Source organism: Gallinula chloropus, assembly GCF_964237585.1.
Source record: "Gallinula chloropus genome assembly, chromosome: 13".
Lineage (NCBI taxonomy): Eukaryota > Metazoa > Chordata > Aves > Gruiformes > Rallidae > Gallinula > Gallinula chloropus.
The window spans coordinates 4,291,209-4,303,764 of record NC_140098.1 but is presented as its reverse complement, the minus strand read 5'-3'; the positions used below and the strand labels follow the sequence as shown (position 1 = coordinate 4,303,764).

Genomic DNA, 12,556 nt, shown 5'->3' with positions numbered 1-12,556 from the left:
ACTGAGAAATAAAATCCCTAACCCCGACCTGTGCTCGTCTTTTCCCGGTCCCAGGCGGCGCCTGCTTGCAGAGTGACCAGCACGGTGGATTCTGGAGGAGCAGCCTTACCTTTCCTCCACTCCACAGAGCAGCGCGACCCCGCTGGGAGGAGGCGAGGCCTCCTGGCGCCCTCAGGGCTACCCCCAGGGGCGGCGTGTCACGGGCCGGCTACTGTGGGCTGAAGGGGCCTGGGAGCCGTGCTGCAGACACGCGCTGCCTCACGGCCTGGGCATCACCACCTCAGGCACACCTGAGCCCCAGCCTCGGCCTTTTGGGCTGTTTGGTTTCAGACGCCGATGTGCCACGCCGGGCGTAGGGGACACGAGTGATGGGGTCTCCCGGGGGAATCACCCTCCCCGAGACACGGCGCCCGCGGGCGCTGCCAAACGGGACGGGCCCGGCGCAGCTTTGCCTCGGGCGCCTGAGGCGCAACCCCGGCTCAGCCCCGGGCCGGCCGCCGAGGAGGCGGCACTTTGGCCCGAACGCCATGCGGAGCGGATCGGCAGCGACCGGGGAGCCCCGCCGACCTCCCCACACGACGCCCGGGCGCCGCGCCACAGGCCGGGCCGGGCGTTACCTCACCTCGGGGCCGGCGGCCGCCGCGGGGCAGCTCCTTCCCGCCTCGCGGCGCGGGGCCCTATCGCCGCCAGGCCTCGCGCCACCTCCCCTCCGCGCGCCGCCGGCCCCGGGGAGGCGGGGCAGGACCCGCCAGGGGCCGAGCCTCCGCGCGGCGCCCGGCCCGGCACCGCCGACGGTGTCGTGGTTCCCTCCCCCCCTCCTCCGCAGGGCCCGCGCCGCGTCCCACGGCCCACCGACACCGAACAGCCTGGGGCGGCGTCTCCGGGCCCGAGCCGAGCGAAACTCCCTGGGGGGCAGGGGAGGGGCCCGGGCCGCGTCCCGCCGGGAGGGGACGGGCAGCGGCAGCGCTGACGGGGTGAGCGGGGCCCGGCCCTGTCCTGCCCGCGGCCTCCTTTCGCAAGCCCCCGCCGTGCCCCGCGTGACGGCTCGGCCCCCGGCCCCGCTGGCCCCGAGCGCCGCTACGGGTGGGTCGCCGTGACGCCCTCCTCGCCCCCCCGAGCTGGCGCTCACCGTGCCCTGGAGCCCGGCGGGGAGAGGCAGCGGGCCCGTCGCCGGCTGGCCGAGCCCCCGGCCCAGCCGCGGCGCGGGTGGGAGGGCGAAGTGCAGGGTGACTGGGGCACACAGCTGACACCGCAGGCATTTAGGGAACTGCCGCTCTTTTAAAGGCAACCGCGGACTTATTTCTCTGAGGCGACGGCGAGGGAGTTGCGCTCCACGACGGCGGTTTGGTTACCGGTCCTGGCAAGGGAAGAGGGTGCCGAAGAGGGTGCCCGGTCCGGAGAAGGACTCCTGCACTCCTGCTACAGAAAAAGAACTGGAAGCACACGGAGAGGCGGGTGGTTATGGTAGAATATATGCTGTTTATTTATGAACGTAACCAGGACTTCCAACAAACTTTATATGCAGTCCCACCCCTCAAATTCAAAAAAAACCCCACCGATGTGTGTGCATTTACATAGATGTATACATACCCATGCACACACACCACACACACGTGGCACACGCACACGCACGCCCCCAGCACTGTGCTCCCGCTGTCACACTTCAAACAGCTTCACGTCTCCACCTTGTACTCTCCCATTGTGACTTTTTCAATTGGACTAATTCTTGTGCAGCCACAACATGAGGAAGAAATGCTCTGTGTGGCAACCCGTGCTCCCTGCAAGGGGGCCTGGCTTTTTTTATTTATTTTTCGCTCATCTTGGGAGAAGCTGCAGAGTCCAAAGGTGCTGTGGCACCAGGGACGGGCCTCCTCACCCCGCTGCAGGCGTTCAGCAGCTCCACAGCCTCGTGCCCCCTCCCAGGCTCCCCTACCCTGGGGTCAGGAGGCAGTGGCCAGCCCAGGACAACGTGAAGAAGGCAACACACACTCACACACACATACAAATAATAAAATAACGTTGCAGCACAAGGGCATAGTCTCTGTCACCAGATAAGAAAGTCGTGTGATGGCAAAGATCTAAGTAATGCAATAAAAATAAAGTGTAGCTAGTATACACGGAAAGGCTTTCACATTACATGAGGCACAGCTTGGGCAGACAGAGATTTGGAGAGGAGCTAAACGTCCTGGAATAAAGCAAAATACACTGAAAGTTCATAGTAAATACCTGCATCGATAGGTATTTATTCATTTGTGCTTCGCCACGTCGTGACATACAGTACAAGACGCTGCTGCTCTTCCTTCTGATGGAGGGAGATCACCACACTCCCTCACAAGCTGCTGCTCCATCAGTCCCAGGCTGTCCATCGGTCCCACAGCAGCAACGGCCCCTGCCCCGCTCCCATGGCAGGGGACAAGGCTATGCGGAGGCAGCCCAGCCAGGCTGGGACAGTCCTGGCAGCAATCCGGCAGCTGCCCCATACCTCAGTGCTCCGAACATGCATCTGGCACCACGCACCTCAGCCCTCTCCTTGCCGGCCTCCCTGCAGCTGCCCCTGCCTGCTGCACCGCAGGCCAGCTGGGGGACCCTGGCCAGCACCCCCAGACGCCCCGTTCCTCAAGCCTGCACGTCTGTCTATCATCCTTTCTCCTCGTGCCCTGCCAGGCTGGGGGGGAGGGGGGGGGGGGGGGGGGAGGGCGAACAGAAAGCCCCAGAGCTCCTGCAGCCAGTTTTTAAGGCACATCTGGATTGCTATGTGTGCTTTATTACTATTATTATTATTGTTATTTACCCTGTGTAGACATGTGGGCTTTTGAATTTCTTCCTTGCCCTCGCCTTTCTGCTTACAAAACCCACCATGTTTTCAGCTTATTCGTGTGTCATCCCTAAGGCACAAACCTTGTAATACTACAGCTGCCTGGCTTCTTGTATTGGTCGTTAATTGTTAAAAAAAAAAAAGAACAAACCAAACAAACCAAACAAAAATAAAAACCAAACAAAAACCAAACCAACCCACCCTCCCCCCGCAACAACTTGAGACCGCTGCCGTGCGGCACGTATAGTATCTATAGGCGAGCGAGGGCAGCCCGGCAGCAGGCGCGGCGGCCCCGCGAGTCCCGGCGCGGCGCTAGGCGCAGCTGCCCATGGCCTTCACCAGCGAGCTCTCGGGCAGCTGCCTGAAGATGCCCCGCAGAGTCTCCAGCTCCCGGGTGAGCTGCTCCACCCGCTTGCGCAGCCGCTCGTTGTCGGTGGTGAGCTCCAGCACCTTCTGCTGCGTCTCCACGTTGCGCTGCTTGGCCTTGTCCCGGCTCTTGCGCACCGCGATGTTGTTGCGCTCCCGGCGCACCCGGTACTCGTTGCTATTCTTGTCCACTGTCTTTTTCGATTTGCTCCGGTGGTCCGCGGGCATCATCTTGAGGGCGCCGGTCGCGGGCAGACCGCCGGGGGGGTGCGGGTGGTGCGGATGGTGCGGGCTGGGCACGGGCGTGGGGGGCGGCGTGGGGTGCCCGGGCTGGAGGTGCATGGTGGTCTGGGCGCAGTGGGCGATCTGGTACTGCAGGTGGGACGGGTGCTGCTGCGGAGCGTGGTGGGGGTAGAGGGCCGACAGGGCCGCCGACTTGACCTCCTCTTCCTCGCGGGGCTCCTGCTTAATCACCAGCGGCCGCAAGCCGGGCGCGGCGATGCGCTCGTAGAGCGGGTCGAGCTTGCCGTCCATGTAGCCGGCCACGCAGCCGAAGAGCGGCTGCTGGTGGTGCTGCTGCTGGTGCCCCGGCGCCGAGGCGGCGGCGCCGGCCCCATGCATGCTGTGGAAGTCGAAATCCCCGGCCAGGATGGCCTTGGCTTTCTCCTGCTGCTTGCTGTGCTGGAAGAGGTCGGCCAGGAACTCGTCGTTGAAGGCGGCGGGGTCGATGTAGGCGCTGATGTCGATGGAGTTCTCGTTCTCGCAGATGTCGCCGAGCTCCGCGCCGCCCGCAGCAGGTGCCGCCGCCGAGGGAGCCTCTCTGTAGCTGTAGGCGTTGCCGGGCAGGGGAGTCTGGAGCTGGTGGTGCTGGCCGCTGCTCATCGGGGGCCGGGAATCGACCTCGTAGAAGTTGGTTTGCTCCATGAAGCACCTACAGTCTGCCGGGCATGGTGAAGGGCTCCTGCAATCCAGGTTTCGGACGGGGCGACAGCGGCGGCGGCGACCCTGCCAGACCCGCGGCACCCCGGCAGCGAACGGCACGGCGCGGCACGGCGCTCCCGCAGCCCGTCCCCCGCCCCAGCCCGCCCGAGCCCCACTCGCTGCCTGCCTGCCCTGTTACTAGTGGGTTTCCCTCAATCCTGCTTGCGATATATATGCAGGGCCAGGGACCGCCCTCTAGTGTCCAACCTCCTGCTGGGAACCTTTGACCACCGCGCAGCCGGGTCTTAGCGCCCCGGCGGGGCAGAGCTGCCGTCCCCCGGGACCCGCCGCCGGGAGAACGGCCCACACGCCCCGGCCCCCCGCCGCCGCCGCCCCGAGCCCGGCGGGCGCAGGACGCTGGGTTACGCCCGCCGAGGAGGCTCCCCGGTGACAAGCGCCGCGGGGAAACGGCGCGGGGGGACTTTGCGCCGTCCCTGCCCGGGACCGCTCGGCGGGGCAGAGCGGCCAAAGGCGGCTGGCGCGTTTCCACCGCCCGCTCCCACCCCTGCGCCGAGCGCTCCGACCCGGCGACTCCGCGGCGGCTCTACGGAGAGTCTCAAAGTTCACCATCACCCGCGCGTACTTGTAAATATTTGGTCAGTCGGTAACATTCGCCCCGCCGTGTTCGCCTGCGGGACCCAAGGCGCTGCCTCACCGGCGGAGGTCACCTGCCCGCCGCGCTCGGCTGCCGGGCGGACTCGGAGCAGGCGGGCGGGCCGGGCTGCGCCGCATCCCAGAGCGGCTCGGCTTCGTCAGCGGGAGCCGCGCGGTCACAGCGGGACCCGCGGAGCCGGGTTCCCGAGCGGCGCTAGGACCCGTCCCGGGATGGCGCCCGGCGGGCAGGGGCGGAGACCTCGGGGGGCAGCGGAGGCTCCGCTCGGCTCGGCGGGGATCGGCCGGGGCCGCCCTGCCCTCTTCTGTGCTTACTGACGGAGGAGCTGCCTGCCGTCCCGGGACGGGACAGCCCAAGCCGGGCCCCGGCGGGCCAGCAGCCCCGGTGCCGCTGGCGGCGGGGCCCGGTGCGGTGCGCTCCTGGCGCCGGCGGCCCCGCGGCTTTCGCCGTACGCAGGAAAGGTGGGATAAACGCGCGGGTCGCGTCGTGTGTCCCCTCCCAAATCCTCCTCACGAATCAAGCAGGTAAATTTAATTACAGTTTCCCAACATGCACACACAGCGATCCCGACCTGTGTCGGGCGCGGACCGACTCCCGGCGATCACCCGAGACAGACCCGGGCGCAGCCGGGTCCCGCTCCGCGCAGCGCGGCAGTAGCCAGGTAACCCGGGCGTGTGCCCGGCCCCGCGGCGGCAAGCTCCGCGGAGACGCTGTTCGCCCTCCCAGCCCGCGTTTCCCGGCGGCTCCGGAGAAGGCGATGGATGTTCCCACACCGCGGTACCGGAGAGAGGAGCTCCGTGTCTCAGCCACCGCGACTCCTCTCCCTGGGCAGCGGGTACGTCCTGCAGCAGCTCCTGTGTAAAGCCCCGGTGTTCCGAGGAGCCCCCGCCTCAAGCTGCGGCTAGGGAAGGGTCAGGATGCACACGATTTCTCCCCCTGCGATCCCTCGCAGTCCGCAGAGTACATCTATCAGCCTTCCTTGCACATCTCCCAGGCTCACCTGGGGAGGCTCCGCGGGCATTTGGATCTGCTGGTCCAGAAGGTCCCTTTGAAACTGGCACAGAGACAGGACAAGTTGAGGCCACTGGAGCAGGTGCAGGGCAAAAATTGCTACAGGAAGATCTGCAGCGAAAACGATTCATAGAGATGGCTGGAGAAAAAAAAAACAAACCCAAAAAACATCAAACTGCTGCAATTCTTAGTCCTGGGTGGTGTAGTGAACCAGAAACTGACAGTGAATTCCTTTCTCAGAAAGGGTTTGAGATACTGCTTTCAATTAAAAATAGCTGACAAAGTTTTAAACAGGAAACAAAATTGCAATGTGCCAGGAGCCCATGTTTCTGTGTCACACAGTGCACATGCAAACCTCTTGTTCCGTGAGCAAAAGCGGAGTCAGTTGGCTTTTGTGCTCTGGTGTCCTCTCAGGAGAAAGGATTCTGTAATTACAGCAGGGAGACATACTAATTTACAGTACAGAAGCTACTTCATAGCTTTCACTATCAGCAGAAAAAGCCAAATCAATCCTAAATTATTTTTATATACTGCCAGTGTGTATAAAGCTATACAGGTTTGCTTCAGCGCAGCCGCGGTGGCTCGAAGGGGTGTTTCAGTGGTCCATGGGGTGCTGGGGCACCGTCTAAACATCCCAACACTGGTGAGAACGATGCTGGACAAAGTCGTGACACAGAGGAGAAGCCTCGAGTCTGACAGCAGTGAGTTTTGCATGTTTCAGAGAGGAAAGTAAAATGTCCCCAGCTGCCTCTGACTGTCCAACTTCTGCCTGTTTGACTCAAGTGAACCCTTTCCAGAACAGGGACAAACCCAGAGCTGGGCTTTTTGCCTGCTGGGATAAATACCGACTCGAATAGTAGCTGGTGAGCAGTTTATACTCCGAGCTTTCAAAGGGCCTTATCCAGCTCTGAAGTTGGTAAAACCCAGATCAGGCCATGGACATTTAAAATAAAAGGTCAGTGCTGCGTGCACCAGCAGCAGCGTGCACTAAGTCTGTCATTTAATAACAATACCTACGCCTCTGTAGTCTTAAAACGCTCTCACATTTTATAATCATTCTGAAATTAAGGCCTAACCACATATTAAAAGAAATTCAAAGTAAATCAGAAACTTTAGGATCAGATTCCATTCCTAATTACTGTAATTAACGAACAAGTCCCCACAATTTAAGGACTGGTTTGCTCAGTATTTTGTTTTTACATAGACCCCTTTTATCTAAGTTGAGAACTTTTAAATAATCTCTTTTTACACGAAAACATAAATTCCTGTTCAAATTGTTTTAATATGGCAAAAAATGAGGTTCCCAGACTTGGACGAAGACGACAATTCTTTGTCTTGTTACTGTCCCTCCTTTGAAGGCAAATAAAATGTTTAGAAGCTGGTTGTGCCTCAAGCAAGCACAAATGGGTATTTCTACATTCATATAAACAGGGACTGATAACAAATATTTCAAATCTAATGTCAAGAGAAAGCTTTCGTTCTCATTGCTTCAGCTACGTGTTTCAGGGAGTTAATTTAACTAAAAGAGGAAGGATGTGTGATGCTTATTTTGGATCCCTGAAGCAGCATGGCTGTCAACTCTTGAGGGTGCTATTCTTCCATCTCAAAGCAGATCTTGCTGTCTAGAGGCTAGGGGAGGATGGGAGAAGTGCTCCACAGGCCAAAACAGCACCAAAAGTCATTTACACGGAGTTAGCTGTGCTGGGTTCTGCTAGTAGGGCAGGAAACTGAATAGAAAAACATAACTGTGGAGGAATGTAAGTAACTGATTTATATAAAGTGACTTTTGTGACCATTAGAGATTTTAATTGTGCTGGAACACTGAAGTCTCTTCAATTTCTCAGCTCCTGGGCTGTTCTCAGGCCTTTGACTTCCATGGGCTGCAAAATGGATTACCTGGCTCCAGGATCCAGGTGGGCTTTAAAGGCACTCTGCTTTCTGATCCAACAGCTTGGAACATGTGGCAGCCCCGTTAGGAATCACAGTCCTATCACACATTCCACTGCCTTGTTAACCTAGAATATTCCACTGCTACTGACAACACTCCAGAATGTCCTATCTGCACACAAACCTTCTCGGGGTGAATGCCAGCATGGCCCCACCTCTTTCTTCCACTTACAGAAGAGGTTGGGGGAAGAGAGACAGATTTGGGTAGGGTAAGGATGACAAGGGGGCATTATCCTCAGCTGGGATTAGTGCTGCGCCCTGAGTGCACCAGGGACCAAGCAGGGATGGTGCAGCACTAGTTTCCTATGTGAATACAGAGCTGGCAACCTACCATCTTCTCACGGTGTAATGAAACACAAACGTCTCCCCTCTCCTGTTTTCTGCCCCAGGGAGGGGAAACATGATACTGCACATAAAAGCTGCTACACACAAGAAGTTTCAAAGGAAATGGCTTTATGTGCCAGAGCCTGGTAGATCAGTATGCAGCGTGGTCAACCAGGACCTTCCCTTCAGCTGGGCAAAGTGACTGATCACCATTTGTGATGTGCAGTTTGGTCCAACAGCAGATTATTTAATTACTTATCATTACAGCTTTTCTCCTTTGGGGAAACACTGTTTACCACTCCAAGGTGAACCAACTCAAATCCATGCTATCTTCCCTTTTTGTATCATTCCCCTTGTCTTCAGGGTCTCTATGACCATGTGCTCCACTCTCGCTGTCTTTGTGCTCTGCTGATTTCAGTCTCCAAGTATGAGAGGTCAGTCCTGTGCAGTCACTAAGCTATCTGACCAGGAGCATCTTTTCACCTCCATTTGCCTGATTATTGGTCACCTCCTTTCAAATGGTGCTCACAACCCAATCTATTTCCAACTTGTCACCTGTAATCATGTACAAGCAGTCTGTGAAGTTTTAAGTGGTTTATCTCTTCACAATTTTTGCATGGTTAATGAGCCTTTAGTTCCTTTTTGTAGATAGAACTGTATTTCACTGACCATATTCACAGTGCCCGGAATATTCCGAATGCTTTTCAGATACAGGATTAAGTTCAGTTCCAAACAACATACAGTTGAAACACCACAAATAAATAAAGTGATAGTATTGCTCATCACCTCTCACCATACTGTTTTCTGCAGTATTAGGCCATCACATTTCCCTCAAGACTTTCCCAAAATCTTTACAGTTCTCCCTGTACTGGTATGCATCCATTATCCCTTTGTTCAATATTTCATCTATCCCCAAACTGTCCATTCTCTAGTCTCCTATTTCAGACTAAACAATGATTTACCTTCCAGTCTTCTGTGTACCTTATAAACTTAAGTGGTTTCTCTCATCATTAGTAGCTCAATGATCTTTAATTCACTCATGCTTACATCTCCTTGGGAGGTGGAACAGTCCTGTTACTCTCTATTTCACAGCTAGAGAGCTGGGAGATGGAATGACTTGTCAAGGTCACATAAGAAATAAGTAGCAAAGCTGAGACCTTAATCTCTCCTATGTCCTAAATTAATACTACAACCAATGAGCATGCAAAACTTTGACTACTGCTCCCCTACAAATGAAAGTTTCTTTTTCATTAATATTTTTTAATTTGTTTAAAATGAAGAAGTTATTCTAACTTTCATCTTGAAATACATTTCTGAAGTGAACTGCCAAGAAAACATCATGATTTTCATTTTTATTTTTGCCACTGTATCCTTAAGGAGCATATAGGAAATGCAGCTTCTTTTTTTCTACACTCTGTACCTCGTCTTTTGAATTGAAGACTCTCATTGATCTGAGCAGGAACTGGTGCAGCCCCTTAGCTGGCATACAAATTATGCAGTGGAATAGTAACACAGTAACTCCAAACTCAGTCCCCAACTCTGCTTTTAAAGGCAGGTTTCCCAAAATACTCTCAAGATTGTAAATCTTAGCATATGGCTGGATACTTCTCATGGCATCATCCAAGTTGTAATCCCAAACTGGAGATTTAACCTCCCTGTAAATCCAGAAAACTGGACCATAGCTTGTACCTCTGCTTGCACACAGGCAACACCAACTTTGGGCACTTAATTTAGATGCTCTCAAAGTGCCTTCATAAGCTATGCAGGGAACTTAGGCTCACAAATCTCAATGTCCTGAACTGCACCTAAAATATTTTTGATGCAAAAGGTAGTGCATTGGGGTAAGCTTTGGCAATGTGTAAGGAGACCACATATAATCAATCCCAAATCATCTGGTTTTCAGAGGGTACATCTACAAAGATGGGCTAACACATTTTGAGAAGGCTATGTAAGTAATGGGGAACCTGCCCACTTAGATGGTACTTTTTACTGACCTCAGAAGATGGTCAAGAACAACATGGTACAGCATATCTCAGGCTTCATCACTCTTTCTAAGTAGCTCTTGTTTGCACTGCGGACATTCTGGAAGTATCTACAAAAATAAAGTAAAAAAATTTCTATTATAAACATTTTAGGAGACTGTCATGGTTTAGTCCTGGCTGGAGGCCAGATGCCCACCAAATTCAGCCTATTACTCCCCTTCTTAGTTGGACAGAGGAGAAAATATATTTTAAGAGGTTCAGGAGTCAAAATAAGGACAGGGAGAGATCACTGTCATTGACGTGGGCAAAACAGACTCGACACAAAGTGAAGAAAAGAAAAACTACTCTACTTTATTACACTACAAAGAACAGTGAAGAAACCGGAGTTGAGAGCACGACCAGATCTTAAAACAAACGTAACCAGATCTTAAAATACTTTCCCCCCCCATTTCCTTCTTAGCAGACTTTAACCATGATCTTGCTCCCTTCTTCCCCCAGCTCGCAGTACAGGGGGGCAGGGACTGGAAGAGAATATGGGGTTTTTGGTTACTTCTTCATGAGCTGTTTTCCTTTTCCAGATCTTAAGACACCTCTAACCTTCCTCCCCGCTCCCTTCTTAGCGGACTTCACTCTAGTCATGATCTCACTCCCTTGTTCCCCCTGCTCGCAGCACAGGGGGGCAGGGACTGGGAGATGGGGGCTGCGCTCAGTCCCTTGCAAGTTGGTTTCCCTCTCGGACAGGGGGTAAGGGGGGGTCATTCATTCCACACCCCCCTCCCCCCTGCTGCACCGTAGGGTCTCACCCACAGGAGACAGTCCTCCACAAACTTCTCCAACATGAATCCTTTCCCCAGGGCTTTATCTATTCACCAGCTGCCCTGGCGTTGGGTCACTGCTATGGTGGGCAGTCATAAATCACAGTGTCTCTCAGTCCCAGTCCTCTGTGGGGTCACCAGCCTCCCCCAGCAAACCTGCTCTGGTGCAAATCTCTCTCTCACTCATCTCTGCGTCTCTGTTTCTCCTCATGGCTGCAAGTGCTGGTGGGGTTTGTTCCAGTGTAGGGTCACAGTGTCTCCTCTATGTCTCCACCTGCTCCATCCAGCCTGGAGCCCCTCCACGGGCTGCAGGTGGGGTCTCAGCCTTTTCCATGGGTTTCTCCATGGGCTGCAGGGGCATCTTTCTCTCTAGCACCTGGGGTGCCTCCTCCCCAGCCCTTTCCCAGCCGTGGTGTCTGCAGCTCGTTACATCTTCTCGCTCCCTTCTTCGGTGGCAAAATGCAGCTGCTGCCGGGTTGTTTTCTCCTCTATGTGATTCTCAGAGGCGCTCGAATGTCTCTCGGGCCGCGACTTTGACCTTGAATCGCTCGTTGTTGATAGTTTAGGCTGGCAGAAAACTCTAACTGCTGCTTAAAGAAAACATCTCAGCAGCACAGCCTCACAAAACTGCAACAGAGACAATGTACTTGAAAGCAACCCTGAGGAAAAGCACTTGGGAGTACTCATGGATGAGAAGTTGGACATGAGCCACCATGTGCATCTGCAGCCCAGAAGGCCAACTGCTTCTTGGGCTGCATCAAAAGAAGTGTGGCCATCAGATCAAGAGAGGTGATTCTGCCCCTCTACTCTGTTCTAGTGAGACCTCATCCGGAGTGCTGTGTCCAGCTTTGGAGCCCTCAACACAAGGAGGACATGGTCATCCAGAGAAGGGCCACAAAAATCATCCAAGGGCTGGAGCACCTCTTCTATGAAGAGAGAGTTGAGCTTGTTTAGCCTGGAGAAGAGAAAGCTCCAGGGGAAACTTATAGTGGCCTTCCAGTACCTGAAAGGTGCCTATAAGAAAGCTGGGGAAGAACTGATCATGAGGGCATGTAGCAGTAGGACAAGGGGTGATGGTTTTAAACTAGAAAAGGGGAGATTTAGGTTGGATATTAGGAAAAAATTATTCAATATGAGGGTTGCCCAGAGGCGTAGTGGAGGCCCCATCCTTGGAGATATTCAAGGTCAGGCTTGATAAGGCTCTGAGCAACCTGATCCAGTAAAGATGTCCCTGCTTACTGCAGGGGGATTGGACTAGGTGACCTCTAAAGGTTCCTTCCAAACTTACACATTCTATAATTCTATGATTCTACTATGGAAATACCAAAATATGTTAGGAATTTCCCAAAAGTATAGAAAAAGACCCTTTGCTACACAAAGAATTTACAAAGAATAAGATATGTCATTCCCTCAGTGAACACATTGCTGAATCCAAGGCAGGCTTCAGCAGGATGAGAATGGCATGAGGCCTCTCAAGGAACTCAAGGATCTGGTGGGCTTTTTACACTTCTCTTGTGTTGGAGCTACTGTGTGATTCACAAGTCAGACAAGGGGATAGCCCCACTACCTGGTAGCTCAGAGTTTCTGATTCCCAGCCTGCAAATATTTGATGTTCAAAGCATCTGTGGAATTAAGGGCTAAGACCTGGAAACGTGACAATAATACACCTTTGGTGCAACCCTTCTTTTATTAATGTCATAAA

At 54.5% G+C, this 12,556-nt stretch overlaps 1 protein-coding gene across 1 annotated transcript; it reads right to left on the bottom strand.

Moving 5' to 3' along the window:
- Positions 1 to 1,459: 1,459 nt before the first annotated feature.
- On the bottom strand, positions 1,460 to 4,271 carry CEBPA (CCAAT enhancer binding protein alpha). Its single transcript, XM_084270252.1, has one exon. The coding sequence runs from the start codon at positions 4,103 to 4,105 to the stop codon at positions 3,128 to 3,130; it is 978 nt and encodes a 325-aa protein (XP_084126378.1). The 5' UTR covers positions 4,106 to 4,271; the 3' UTR covers positions 1,460 to 3,127.
- Between the last annotated feature and the right edge of the window lie 8,285 nt (positions 4,272 to 12,556).

Excerpts from the sequence above, each read along its gene's own strand:
- CEBPA (XM_084270252.1), bottom strand. The coding sequence starts at position 4,105 with ATGGAGCAAACCAACTTCTACGAGGTCGATTCCCGGCCCCCGATGAGC.